Source organism: Antechinus flavipes, chromosome 2 (assembly GCF_016432865.1).
Source record: "Antechinus flavipes isolate AdamAnt ecotype Samford, QLD, Australia chromosome 2, AdamAnt_v2, whole genome shotgun sequence".
NCBI classification, from domain to species: Eukaryota; Metazoa; Chordata; class Mammalia; order Dasyuromorphia; family Dasyuridae; genus Antechinus; species Antechinus flavipes.
Window position 1 is genome coordinate 582,108,691 of NC_067399.1, and position 15,257 is coordinate 582,123,947.

Consider the following 15,257-nt stretch of genomic DNA (forward strand, 5'->3'; position numbering starts at 1 on the left):
TGTAGAGGACTTCAGTATAAAAGAAAGAAGGAAGATAATAAGCATTTATTAAAGGCTTATTTTGTGCTAGGCATTGTACTAAATACTTGACAAATATTATCTCATTTAATCCTAGAAGGTAGATGTTATTATTCCCATTTTACAATGGAAAAAACTAAGGCAGACAAAGGTTAAACTACTTGCCCAGGATAACACAGCTAGTAATTATCTGAGATCAGTGTTGAATTCTGGTCAATTTAGCTCAAGGTCTAATGCCACCAAGCTGACTTTTCCCCCAGAACAAAAAAAAAAGAAAAAGTTCTGTTCTTTAGGAATTTATGAGAGAAACAACATGCAAACAACCACATACAAACAAGATTTTTAAAAAGACATTGCAGATAATCATCGGAGGGAAGGCATAAGCATTCTGGAGCTGAGGAAAGGCTTCTTTGTGGGTGTGATTTCAACAGGGACTTGAAAGTAGTCAGGGAGGCTGAAGACAGAAATAATCATAGAAAAAGAATTCTAGGCATGATGGACAGCAGTGAAAATGCAAAGTCAGGAGACGGGAGTTTTTTGATTGAGGAACAACAAGGAGGCCAATATTACTGGAATGCAGAGAACAAAGGAAGGTGGGAAGGGAGGGTAAGGGGGATAAAGTATGAGATGAGGAGGGGGCAGGTTATAGAGGTTTGAATGTCAGGTTAGCGAGCATAATCTGGATGAAGATGTAGCAAAGGAAATGGAAATGTTCAGACAGGAAGGAGAACAAAGAAAGTAGTGTCAAGAAAACCTAGTGAGAAAGGAATATTAGGGAGAAGAGGGTGTTTGGGAGTATCAAAGGCTACAGAGAGAAGAACCAAGAGAAAGTCATGACAAGTAGCAATGTGAAGATCACTGGTATCTTTGGAAGAGCAGTTTTAATTGAAGGCTGAGGCAAGAAGTCAGGCAGCAGAGAAGGTAAGAGGTAAGGAAGTAGAGACAACATATTAGAGATGTTTTAATGACACTCCTTATGTTTTTTAACTGCCCCACCCTCCCCTAATAGATGTCCCACTTGAAACAAATAAATCAATTCAAGCAAAACAAAATAACTCATTGACCATATCTGAAAATGTATGTATCATTACATATGTAATGATGTGTGACCTCTTTGTCTTTAGAACTTTCTTGCAAAGCCAACTGTAAGTGTTGGCTATAATATACTAGGCCAATTATTTTATTTCAGGATGGAATAAAAATCAGAATGTGTTCAAATTAATTTTTAAAAAACAACTAAGTTTTCTCTATTCTTTCCCTTTTATTCATAATTTTTACATTTTACATCTGCAGGATACTTGAGTTATTTTGTTCTTGTGACACAGGAAACAGCAGACTTGGCATGGAGTTCTGCTTGGCAGGCATCAATTTAAATAAAGCCAATCTAGATAGGGTAGGAAAAATGTTTTAAAATACTTTTACAAGGTAACTAAAAAGAACAAAGATAATGACTGACAAACCAAGTTGAAGGAGCTGGGTGAGAACTGGAATCTGAAAACAGGAAAATCTATTTGTTGCTTAAGAGATTGTTTTGGCCCCAATAATGATTGAAAATTGAAACCATTGATCCATTCAACATTATTAAATATCTGGACAAACTTTTGTTGGTACCTTGTGTCTACCTTGTGATTTATCAGTATGGGGGACTCTTGATGTGGAAACTCCTTCATCAAAGCAGAGAAGCAACTCATTTGTAACTTACAGCCCCAGAGAACTGTCTGGAGCCCTGGGAGATTATGGTCCTTGACAATTACACAGCCAGTATACATTAAAGGCAGGACTTAAACCCAGGTCTTCCTAATTACAAGGCCAGCCCTCTAGTCACTCAACCACATTTCTGGCCACTTCATAACTAATTTCTGTGTCTTTCGCAATTACTATCCTTTCCTTATTTCCTCCTCTTAATTTCTCTGGTTTCCTTCAAGACTCAGTTTAAACCCCCTTTTGCAAGAAATCTTTCCTCATCTCTCCAACTCCTAGTGCCTTCCCCTTGGAGATTACCTTACACCTACCCTTTATAAACCTTGTAAATATCTGGTTATTTACATGTTACTTCTCCCTTTAGAAGAGGAAGAAAGAAGTGTGGTTTTTGCCCTTTTTTGTATCGCCAGAGCTTAACAAAGTGCCTGCCACGTAGTAAGTGCTTAGTCAATATTTGTCAACTAACTTCTGTACCCAGAAAATACCGACTCCTAGACAATCTGAAATTCTCTCAAGTTTTCAACTGAGGATAAGGAAATTCTTTGAAGCAGGAGGACATTGGTCTCCCAGGTTTCCGGGCCCCAGTGGAAGATACTGAATGGGACTAGTTTGGATAAAGTTTTCTCAGTTTGAGGCTAGATCCCATAATCCCTATTCCCAGGGCGGGAAGACCAGGTTTTGAAACCTGGGTTGCAGGGAGTCACATGGTCTCTAAAGGTTATCCCTCAGGATAATATAGGAAATAATGAGACCTGTGGGAAGCAGTTAACATTGGTGACCATTGGTCAAGGATGGTTAATTCCTTTTAGTCTATCCAGTGAAAAGGCTCGGGTCTTTTCCTATTTAGCCCAGTGTTCTACTTCTGGCTGGCCAGATTCAGGAGCACATGGTGGGACTTGGGATGGCTCCTGGGGGTGTGTCTGGGCCTCTCCCTGCAGGGATTAAATAAATGCTTTCTCTTTGTACCTGAAGATGTCTCTGATTAGTTAATTTGGGAAAGGGGAGCTTGCACCCATCCCACATAATACTATTTTAGGCTGTTTGGGCTATGATAGTGAAGTCTACTAAGGACCATGATGGAGGCCATAAGCAAGTGCTTTTAGATTCTCCATTCAGATTCTTCCTAAAGCCATTTAAGGCAGCTCCTGCTGAATGGATTGGAGGGGGGGTAGATTACCATAGTGCTATGTAAGGCACAACTCTCCAGCTGATGCAATACCAGTTCCTTTCCAGTGCAGCCCTGGTCACCCTTTGTTTTTAGCTGTGAGACAAGTCAAACAGTATGAACAGGAAACAGCCCAAGTATAGCTCCCAGTGAGTCAGGCTGACCAAAACTGAGGAAAGAACAGGGAGGGGCAGCCTGGCAGGTATTCATTCTAGAAGCTAAAATAAGGTCTCTGGACGCAGAAACAGAAAGAGCTTTGACTCAGTCAGTAGGAAAGAGTAGGCTTCGAAGTTATTTTCATTCTGAATTATTCCACTATTCCAACACAGTCTCAAAGCTTTCTTTCTCTTAAGGGCGCCTTCTCTGGGAAAGTTTATTCAAGCATAGTCAAACACCCCAAATCTTTCTTAGATCTTGGTTTATTTTAAGGGAGAGACAGCATCTTTGTTTAAGTCTATGTAACGATTCTTTTAAAAATCAATGTTGGTTTTCTAGAATGTTGAATCTACAGAGAGTGCTACTGGTATAACAGAAAGAACACTGGATTTGAAGCCAAAAGTCCCTGGCATCAAATTCTGGCTCCATCAGTGACTCATTATACAGCCTTAAACAAGTCCCTTAACGTCTCTAAGCCTCAGTTTCATCATCTGAAAAACAGATAAACTACCTCTACCCCTAACCTCACAGGACAATTAAGAGGATGGAGGGAGAATGTCTGCAGCTTTCTCTAAATGACAGCTTTTAGGAGCAATAGCAAAGTCATGATTAACTAGCAAGGCTAAAGATAGAGCTGGTACCTAATGTCCTCAATCAACTGGTCTTAAAAAGAAAGCTAAGAAACACATGCTACTGACCTTTCCTATAGACTGACAATAAAGAGGAGGGGGGAAATCAGATGACTTTATAGAAAGAAACTGCTTCATCACAAACTATTAGAAAATGCTCACTACGGAAATACTTGAGGTCCTCTCCTGTTTCTTCTAGGAGCTCCTGGAGGGAAAGGAAATAGCTTGTTTCCCATTTTCACTACAGAACATCTAACTCAGGGCTCAGAACAAAGTAGGTCTTTAATAATAAACACTTGTTTAGATGATCAAACTGGGAAAAATGAGAAGAGTCCAGCAAGCACCCTTTGTGCTGGAATAAAAGCATATAACACTAAAATTAAAAAAAATAATTAAAAAAAACTTTAGACAAGAAAATCCTCAATAGGGAATATCTAAGCAGACAATCTATATCAGAGAACAATTAGACAATGAGAAAATACAAAAAACTTGAGAAAAATTTTCAAACCCTATAAGTATAAATCAATCGATAGCTAGCAAGCTAATATATGTCAACAATACATGTGGTAATTTTTCATCTTTTTTTTAATACTGCCAGTGAAAGACACTAAAAACTCTTATGACCTGACTCCTTCTACCTGTTCCCAGATAGAGCAAAATTTGAAAAGAATATCTCCCACACACATACACCCTAGAAAATTAAAAGGTAAAAATGAGTTCACTTGTCTAAACTTTAGGTACTATTAAATTAGCACTATAACAATCAGTCTCCCAAAAATACTTTGATGACCTAGAAAAAATAACAACAAAGTTCATATGGAAAAACAAAAGGTCAAGAATTTCAAGGGAATTAATGAAAAAAAAAATCAAATGAAGGTGGCCTAGCTGTACCAGATCTAAAATTATATTATAAAGCAGCAGTTACTAAAACCATCTGATATTGGCTAAGAAATAGACTAGTTGATCAATGGAAGAGGTCAGGTTAAAAAGACAAAACAGCCAATAACTTTAATAATATAGTGTTTGACAAACCCAAAGATCCCAGGTTTTGGGATAAGAACGCATTATTTGACAAAAATTGCTGGGAAAATTGGAAATTAGTATAGCAGAAACTAGGCATTGACCCACACTTAACACCATATACCAAGATAAAGTCAAAATGGGTTCATGACCTAGGCATAAAGAAGGAGATTATAAATAAATTGGAAGAGCATAGGATAGTTTACCTCTCAGACCTGTGGAAGAGGGAGGAATTTATGACCAAAGAAGAACTAGAGATCACTATTGATCACAAAATAGAAAATTTCGATTATATCAAATTGAAAAATTTTTGTACAAACAAAACAAATGCAGACAAGATTAGAAGAGAAACAATAAACTGGGAGAACATTTTTACAGTCAAAGGTTCTGATAAAGGCCTCATTTCCAAAATATATAGAGAATTGACTCTAATTTATAAGAAATCAAACCATTCTCCAATTGCTAAATGGTCATGAACATGAACAGACAATTCTCAGATGAAGAAACTGAAACTATTTATAGACATATGAAAATATGCTCCAAATCATTATTAATCAGAGAAATGCAAATTAAGACAACTCTGAGATACCATTACACACCTGTCAGATTGGCTAGAATGACAGGGAAAGATAATACGGAATGTTGGAGGGGATGTGGGAAAACAGGGACACTGATATATTGTTGGTGGAATTGTGAACACATCCAACCATTCTGGAAAGCAGTTTAGAACTATGCTCAAAAAGTTATCAAACCATGCATACCCTTTGATCCAGCAGTGCTACTACTGGGCTTATACCCCAAAGAAATACTAAAGAAGGGAAAGGGACCTGTATGTGCCAAAATGTTTGTAGCAGCCCTGTTTGTAGTGGCTAGAAGCTGGAAAATGAATGGATGCCCATCAATTGGAGAATGGCTGGGTAAATTGTGGTATATGAACATTATGTAATATTATTGTTCTGTAAGGAATGACCAACAGGATGAATACAGAGAGGACTGGCGAGACTTACATGAACTGATGCTAAGTGAAATGTGCAGAACCAGGAGATCATTATATACCTCAACAATGATACTGTTTGAGGATGTATGCTGATGGAAGTGGATCTCTTCGATAAAGAGAGCTAATTCAGTTTCAATTGATCAAGAATGGACAGAAGCAGCTACACCCAAAGAAAGAACACTGGGAAATGAATATAAACTGCTTGCATTTTTGTTTTTCTTCCTGGGTTATTTATACCTTCTGAATCCAATTCTCCCTGTGCAACAAGAAAACTGTTCGGTTCTGCACACATATATTGTATCCAGGATATACTGTAACCTATTTAACATGTAAAGGACTGCTTGCCATCTGGAGGAGGGGATGGAGGGAGGGAGGGGAAAAATCGGAACAGAAGTGAGTGCAAGGGATAATGCTGTAAAAAATTACCCTGGCATGGGTTCTGTCAATAAAAATAAATGGGTTCTTATTTAAAAAAAAAAAAAAAAAAGGTACTATTAAATTGAAAATCAAATTTTCTATAAAAAATTCTCCTGATTTCTTCAAATGTCAATTCCAATAAAATCACTACTCTAAGTTCCAGCCAATACCATGTTTTGGTTTGATGTCTCACAGTATGATGTACCACCACAATAAAACAACTGTAGGACAACTTGTTTATATAACACATTGTAACTTACAAAGTACTTTTGAAATCACTGATCTTATCTGGATAACTTTCATTGATTTCTTTAAATGTGCTAAAACTTAAAATAAATTGAAACCAGGGATTTTGTATGCAAAAATACATTGCCTCTCCTGCCTTGCCTTCTTAGAAAGAACATACTAAATATAAATTAACCTTCTCATGATTCCCCTGGGTCTTCATTTTTCATTAATGCTATAATACAACATCTTCAGTGGTGAGGGAAATGTGCAGCACTATCTATCCTGACACCAAACAGCTCCTGTTTTCTACCTTCTTTTCAAAGTCTTTCCATGTACTTTCTCAAATGTCATCCCTCATTGTTAATATCCATGTCTAGTCTAATTTGAAGTCTTACTTTCCCTACAGTTCACAGATAAAGGCTCCCAAAAGGTCTCTCTTATAGAGCATAGAATGCAAACTCTAAACGAGTTTACTTTCCATTCCCCAATATTCTTTGAGACAATGTGCAGAGTAATGTCTGGTCAAGTTGGGGTACAACCGTAACAAGAAAACCAAGAAAACATAACAGATCTTACCTGCATAGCTGTAAAATGACTCTCTCTCTCTCACTCCAACCACTGTCCCTAAAACATCCACTTGTCTTATTGGGTGCCCATTGTAAAAAAATAAACCTGTAAAAGTAACCAGAAAGTAGGGTCTACATCTTTCATATCTCATGTAGGCAATAAATTATAATGTTACTCTATTGTTAATAGCATTTTTCCCCTTTCTATTAAATTGTTAAATATTCAAGTCCCAGACTCAAATGGATCACAGAGTCATAGATTCAGAATTGAAAGAGAACTCAAGAAATCATCCAATCTTATAATCTCATTTTAGAGAAGAGGACTTGAGGCCCAGAGACATTAAATGATTTGTTAAATGATTTGTCACACAGCAATAATCCCGCAGAATTGGGATTTGAACCCAGGTCTTCTGAGTTCACATGCAGTATTCTTCCCAGTTCTTCCCACTTCTGCCACTTGGAATGCCAGATATCAAGAAAAAAATAAAGGAATTCAGAAAAGGATTTTTTTCACTAATACGAGAGCTAGAGATTAATTTAAAGTAGTTGTAGCTAATGCCTAGAAGAGAAATATGTATATCACTCTATTGATTTTGATCAACTCATAGAAATCAAAATGTTTAACTTTAATGTATGAGTCCTAAAAATATCAATATATGGGGGCAAGTAGATGGCGAAGTAGATAGAGCACTGGTCCTGAAATCAGGAGGACCTAAGTTCAAATCCAGGCCTTATACACTTAATACTAACTACCTATGTGACCCTGGGCAAGTTACTTTATCTCAACTGCCTCACCAAAAAAAATACACACAGACACACACACATACATACTGTGTAATATATTATACAGACTTAAAGCCTTGGGGAAAATACAAAAAAAAATTGTCTGATAACAAATAGGAACCAAGGGAAGAGCTGGGTCATTCTGTATCTGCCAGTGTTTTGAAAATTAGTCATTGTTTCTTGGAATCCTTCCCCTCTTACAAAAAATAATATGAATTGTGTCATCCGGGCCAGTCTTCTGAGGCCAAAAGAGTACTGCTTCACTCCAGGGCTCTTGAGTAGTTTTCACGTTCCCTGGGACTCAATAGGGATCCTGAATTAAAAATTTCCTGGTACATAGCTTTGATTATCTTTTTAAAAGAAATGTTTCTAGTTAGTTAAATACCTAAAACTACCTTTTACTGTAGATTAGAATGTACTGTTGATCTTAGGCAATTTTTAGTCTTTTAACCCACTGGAAAAAGTTAAGTTTTAGCAACAGATTTATAATATTCCCATTTCTCCCCGCCCCCATTCTCCATTCCCCTTAGCCTCATTCAGCTACAATGGATCTTTCCATATGGGTGGCATTTGGAATGAATTAGTTTCTTCCTAAGGAGATGAGCTATGAAAAATAGTAGACTGTTCTGGAAAACAGATGCCTGTGGGAAAAGCTGGCTGTCTTCCAACTGGAAAAAAGCAAAACCATTTCCAACAATGAGTAAGAAAGGTGTAGTAAAAGTTAAAGAGTAAAAGGCTATCTAAATTTTTCCCGGATGTACTCAACAGTAAAAATGTATTTATCAGATTCCCATGTGCCAAACATAGTGTTAAGGTGACTACTAAGTGTGACAATAACAGCAAACATCATATAGATGTGTTTACTATGTGCCAGGCACTGTTCTTAGTGCTTCACAATTAATCTCATTTGATCCTCACAACCACCCTGGAAAGTAGGTGTTATTATAGTCCTATTTTCATTCAAATGATGAAATTTAGGCAAACAGAGATTGACTTGCCTAATCACACAGCTATTAGATGGCTGAGATTGGAGTTGAACTCAGATGGCCTTGCTTCAACACATTCATTATTCTCAAGTTGATAAAATTGGTCTGGTGGATAGAGACAGGCATTAGAGCCAGAAAGACCTGAATTCAAAACTATCATTACACATGTGACCATGGATGGACAAACCACTTAGACTTTTCTGAACCTCAGTTCTATCATCTATAAAATGAGAATTTTAATCCCTGTAGTACCTACTTGATGAAGTTATCATGAAGCTTAGATAGTTTATGTGAAGTGCTTAGTAGATATTAAAGCACTATTATAAATGTCATTTATAATATTATTATTATCTCATTAAAATGGCAAAATTCTACCCTATGGATTACACTTGCCTAGGAAAACTTGTGAGCTATAGTCTTCCAGCTCGAGTCCGATACAGCATAATAAATAAGTTGGGAAATAAATATTTTTGGTGAATCTCTAATTTGGCAAAAATTTTCCCCTCGAAAGGAAATAGTCATCACACCAATATACACTAATAATTCTGTCCTTAAACACCTATTTATTTGTTGTAAGGCAGACAAGAAGCAGTAAGGAGATAGTCAACTAGTTGGCTGTTGTCCTTCATACTCGAAGACCAAAATGACATCACTACATTAGAATCAAGTAACAGTATCTGCAACTGACTGTGTTTGATCAGACCAACAGGAGTTTAGAATGCTACCACAGATTGGACACTAATAGTCCTATGAACATTTGGGATTGATTTTCTAATTTTGTGCATCTCGTGTTTCTTTTGGGGTATGGTATGGGGATAAGCACAGACTCAAAGGCACAAGAGGTGGATCCCAGTATTAGTTCTACCAAAGACTAATAAAGAAGATTGGGACAACCTACTATCACTCCTTTGGGCCCATTACTTCAGCAATAAAATCTAAACAATACCTAATCAGAGGCTTATTGTATTGTGGAAATGCAAGCTATTACCCCATCTTTGATAACTTATTGAGAAATCCTTGGGTTTTGCAAACTGCAAAAGAAACTGACAAATACAAATGAAGCCAAGTGGACATTCAGACAACTAAAAATCTGATTGGATTACAAAGTAGACACACAAAATTCCTTCTTTACAAAAACAATCGCCTCAAGTTGTTATTTGGGGAGGCTCCTAGATAAAACAAAAATAGATTTAATTTGCTCCAGAGTTGAGTAAAAAGTGCTACAATCATCTTTACAGGCACCAAGGAACGCCTGAAACTTCTTTGCCAAGTACCCAAGGAAGCATTTGTGATCTCAGCGAGGTCAAGGGCTAGTTGTGCCAATTGCACTCAAAAACCACATACCTGGAGCTTGCTGGGACTCTTTGATGTCCAGTATATCTTTTATATACAATCTTGCAAATGCTAAAAACACAGGATCCAAACCCCACAAAAGGGAAGGGGTCTCCTCTCCACATTCTCTGGGCTCCTGTTGCATTTGGAAATTGGACGATCAATTCCAATTAACCCTGAATGGTCCAGGATCGATGAAAATAATGTAATCTGGATGCAGAAAACAAAAATAAGAATCTGTGGGATGAAGCTCGAGTTGGAAATTTAATTAGCTTAAAGGATCATAGATAATAAGTTAAACAGATCTTAGAGATTCAGTCCAACCCTCCATTTACAGATAAGAAAACTGAGATGCAAAGACTGTAAGTGATTTCACCGAATCACAGACCTCTGTGGCCACCTCATTTTATATCAAGATCTCACTACCCTTAAGTGGCTGAGCCATTTTTTGAACCCACATCCCCAGAAGCCGAGCTTGAATTGTCACGGCAATCAAGTCATTTCTGAAAACCTGACTATCCCATCCGGCTTTGCAACCGCGAGGCTTGCATGGGAGATTAAGTTGGGGTACCTCCAAGCACAGCCCGGCTCGTCGGCCCCGCCTCCGCCCCCATCGCCTGCTCCCTAGCCACGAGGGCCTGAGCAGCCCGGAGCCCACTTGGGAGCGCTTAAGCCGAGGCCACGCCTCACAGACAAGAGCCAGTTTGGTTTAGGCCACAGGACCTGGGTACCGGGAGTGGACGCCGGCCACATGCACGTGACCTCGAGCCCCACCTTCCCGCCACCCAAGCAGCTGGGTAGGGCGCTACCTCCCGCAAACTTCCATATTTCTCACTACCTCAAAGAAAAAGGGAAATGAAAAAAAAGTGTCACCGCCCTCTTCTCCCGCCTCCCCGCGCACGCACACTTCTCCGTGACGCGTCACTCGGGGGCGGGGAGGCTCGGTTGCTTCCAGGCTTGTTCCGGGAGTAGCGCTCAAGCGGACCCTCCCAGGGCCAGCCCAGGCCCGTTCTTCCCGTTCGCCCTTCCCCCTCCTCCCTCCTTTCTTCCTCCTCCTCCCTCTCCGCAGGCATTGGCTGCGGTGGGGGGGGCTCCGCGCGGGCCAGGCTCGACACCGCCCCTAAGCTCAAAGCCTGGCCCCCGGGGGGCTCTAGCTTGCAGCCTCCTCCGGCGGCCTCCGAGAATACCGCGGCTTGCGCGCGCCTGGGTTCCGCCCTGTCCCGTTTCTCCGCCCTTCTCCTTTCCCCTTTCGCCGCCTGCAGTCTCTGCTTGAAACTCTGGCCTCAGTGCCTGGCCGAACTCCTCGACTGCGAGGAAACAAAACCTCGATCCTGGGGTTCTGGGCCTCTGCCTGAGCGCGCCCCCGCCTCAGGCCTATTCTGTTTTTCTAGGCCCTTCTCCGGGAGTGATTGTGCCGCGAACATGCTAGTTTCCTTTTTCCCATCCCCCTCCTTTGGTAAAAGAGGAAATATTTCTTTACCTAAGAGCTCTGAAAAAATGCTATTTTGTTTGTTTTGTGTAACGGTCTTGAGCATGTTTACTTCCTTAATCGTGGGAGGTCCCAAGCCAAGCGGATTGAGTGCCGACCTTGGACTCTGGAAGACCTCGCCTCGTCCTGCTCGCTACCTGCGAGTGACACAGGGCAAGCCCCTAAGGCTATTTTCTAAGTACTGACCTGTACTGCTGAGAGAGGAGGCTCCCTCGACCAAAGAAATCAAAGGTTCAGCCCCCGTAAGCCTTTGCTTTGCATCCCTTCCCACCAGTTGCTAAAAAAGACAATAATTAACTCCAGGACGGTTTTATATTGTGTCTTCAACAACTGGAGACAGTTCTGTTTAAGTATTTTAAGGAGCGGTAAGGGTCTGTCAGAAGTATCAAATTGAAAACCATTTAGAATAAACGTGCAGTGGAAACGAGACTGGAATGGGAAACGAGTGCAAAGAGAATAATGGCAATTACATCCCATATCATTGCATAAATTCAGACCGACTTCTTCGGAGATTTCAACATTCCCTAACTTTATTTCCTGCAAGGGTCCTTGAAATAAAGTTATAGTTTTGAGGCTTTTCCTTAGAACGCTCCAGAAAATGAATATTTCTAAGTGACAAGAGCCAGATGGAAGAGCCAAGAGACGGGTTGAACTACATTTTCCTAACCACGTGAATCTAAAACAGGGTGGGGCAGAAACAGAAAATCACTAGCTGCGCATACTTAAAGGCTTTGGATAATTAATGAATTACTCCCACAGGAATAGCACTGGAGATAAGACGTTACCTAGGGAGTTTACTGGCAATTCCCCCAGAACTTTAATGACCACTCCTTGTCTGCATAAAGGAAGCAATTTTCACCTGACTACAATTTTTTTTCTGATGATACATGAAGGGCATGTAGGAAAAGGTTCTAAAATGAACTGGTCTGAGGGATGAAGAACATTATGTTGAGGGAGGTGCAAAATTTAATCCAGATCTTGACCTCTTTTTCATGGGATTGGAAATGAATATAGGATGTTTGAAATTTGGTGGGGTGTCATTCTGATTTCAGCACACTGTAAATGTAAGCTGAAGCAAAATGTTAAACACAAAGAATTTCCTCTACATTCCCTGAGAACAGGGAGCTAAACTTAATTTTCTCCTAAAGTTCAGTAAATTGCTTAATAAATGTTTATTGACTTGTATTAAATTGGATTTGATATCAAGGATTTTTTATTAAAATGGTTGATAAAGAGAATTTATAGATCCATCCTCTTTGGAATAAATTTTCGTTTCCTTCCTCACACTTTGTATGGCACTATAATATTCCTATGTATTCATGCCTGTTCTAGTTTGTTTTACCTAAATAACACAATCTCTAGACTATAATCTTCAACCCGTCCTCCCCCAGAAAATATGGCTTATTGATCTATGTATATCCCTCAACCCAGAACTTGACCATTTGACAAGTATTTATGCTTAGCTGATCCCTTAAAAGTACTTTAAGCTTTGGAATTTTACAATTCTGCAGAGTAGGATTTGCAAAATTCATAAGCATGTATCACATGATAAGACCTAAACTCTTTAATGGCTGCTCAAAATTAAGGGAATATCTTGCTTTGTATTACAGATGGAAAATGGGAAATATGAGCAAGGAAAGATCATGAGATAGTGAGTTGATCAACCCAGCCTCAATGACTGTTTATGTTATGAAGTTGTGGAAAATAAAGCTGGAGAAGTAACTTGAGGCCAATTAGTAAGTCTCAAATATTAAGCTAAAAAGAGTAGACTTGTAAAGGAGTGGAGGGCTACTAATGGTTATTGAGCAAGAAAACAAATAATTTAACAAATATCTAGTGAGCACTTATGTTTATGGCACTATGCTAGACCCTTTTTGATTTAAATATTAATGTCATGATCTTTAACCCTTGAAAAGTTTACAGTCTAGAGAATAAAATTGGAGGCAAGAAAATGTGTTTGGGAAATTTCTATGGTGATTCAAGCATAAATCAATTTGATAGGTAGAATCAAGAAAGAATTGACATGGGGGTGACAAGGTAATAGATTGGGAAGAAATATGTTTGATTTCAACTCCAGTTGAAACCTCCAGTTTAAGTTCATCACTTCTAATTTCATCATTTGTTGTCCAGTGATATCCAACTCTTCATGAACCAGTGGGCCATATTCTCTAGGTGGTTTTCTTGGCAAAGATACTGGAGTAGTTTTCCATTTTCTTAAGGCAAATTGAGATTAAGTGCCTTGTCTAAGGTCATGCAGCTAATAAAATGTCTAAAGCTGGATTTGAATTAAAGTCTTTCTGACTCTCAGGTTTAGAGCTCTAGTCACTAAGCTACCTAGTTATTATCCCCTTCCATTCTCATCACCATGTCATTAATTCAAGCTTTGATTGATCCCACTTCCCTGAGCCTCCACTTCCTTTAGGATGTTTAGAGAGTGGAATACCAAGCTCCTTTATTGAGGACAGAAACTGGACTTTAATTATCTCCATTTTGCATCTATATCCTTCCCTCCTCTTCTCCCCCTTTTGCCTCCTGTTTCATGTTATAACATTTATCTTCTTATTATGACTGTAGGCTTCTTGAGATAGGGACTATCTTTTTATTATTATTTATTCACCATATCTTCAGTGCTTGGCACATAGTAAGCACTTAAGAAATGTTTGTTCAATTTATTGTTTATTGGATTATTTAATATATTCTGAAAATGCCAGAAATACTAGTAAGACAAGAGAAAAAAACTAATGGCATAATGAAAAAAAGAGTCAAAAATTATGTGATGGTAACATGATGATTTTGAGAAAATCTAAGGGTATCCACATCTAAACTGAGAAAATATCTTCTGCAAATTTGTAGGCTAGAAAATAAATCCACAGAAATTAATAGAATTTTTATAACAAAAATCAGGATTTGAAAAAGTATCATTCAAAGTAACTACAAAATACATAAAATATTTGAGAGTTCATCTACCAAAACATATTCGATGTTTTAAAGCAGCAGTCCTCAAACTACACCCACCGGCGTAGTTGCAGCAGCTGAGGACATTTATCCCCCTCACCCAGGGCTATAAAGTTTATTTAAAGGTCCACAAAACAAAGTTTTTGTTTTTTTACTATCGTCCGACCCTCCAAAAGTCTGAGGGACAGTGAACTGGCCCCTATTTAAAAAGTTTGAAGATCCCTGCCTTAAAGTATCATGTTTCATGACTTGAATATTAAAGAGTATTATAGTATAAAACAAATTAGAAGAGAAGCAGATCATATATCTTTCCTAGTTATGAGAAAGGGCTAAATCCTTAACCAAACAAGTGCTAGAAGTTAATCACTGTGGTGATCTTTTTCTTCTTTAAAATATATAAGATGATGGTTCTGTCTGGGTGAGTGTAAAGATTCCAACAAATCACAAAAGATAAGTTTGATTATATAAAATTAGAACCCTTTTGTATAAAATTAAACCATCTAAAAAAGAAACAAACAGTCAACTGGGAAAAAGTTATCAAATATCTCTGATAAGGGTTTGATAAACAGATAAACCAAAAGATAAACAGAAAACTAATAGAGATATAAAACTGAGAGATATTTCCCAATAGATGAATAGTCAAAGGATGCAGACAGCTCTTAAAAGAATTGCAAATTATTAACCACCATATGAAAGAATGCTTCAAATCATTAATAATAAAAAACTATGATAGAAATTTGAATTGGTCTAATTCGTGACTAAAATGTCTATATCCTTGCCCCAGAGATTAACCAGGCATATATCTAAATGAGGTT

The 15,257-nt window shown here is 38.4% G+C and overlaps 1 protein-coding gene across 3 annotated transcripts in view; it reads right to left on the reverse strand.

The window, feature by feature from the left end:
- Nucleotides 1-11,004, reverse strand: part of STN1 (STN1 subunit of CST complex) — a 52,848-nt gene extending 41,844 nt beyond the window's left edge. The window contains exons 1-3 of one of the 3 annotated variants that reach the window (XM_051981347.1): nucleotides 10,904-11,004; nucleotides 10,011-10,208; nucleotides 6,908-7,003 (exon numbers count right to left, since the gene is read on the reverse strand). In XM_051981347.1, the coding sequence (XP_051837307.1) occupies nucleotides 6,908-7,003; nucleotides 10,011-10,143 (229 nt within the window). In that variant the 5' untranslated portion in view covers nucleotides 10,144-10,208; nucleotides 10,904-11,004. Of the gene's footprint in view, nucleotides 1-6,907; nucleotides 7,004-10,010; nucleotides 10,799-10,836 lie in introns of those variants that run through there. The other 2 variants (XM_051981348.1, XM_051981349.1) reach the window with 2 other exon arrangements.
- Nucleotides 11,005-15,257: the final 4,253 nt, after the last annotated feature.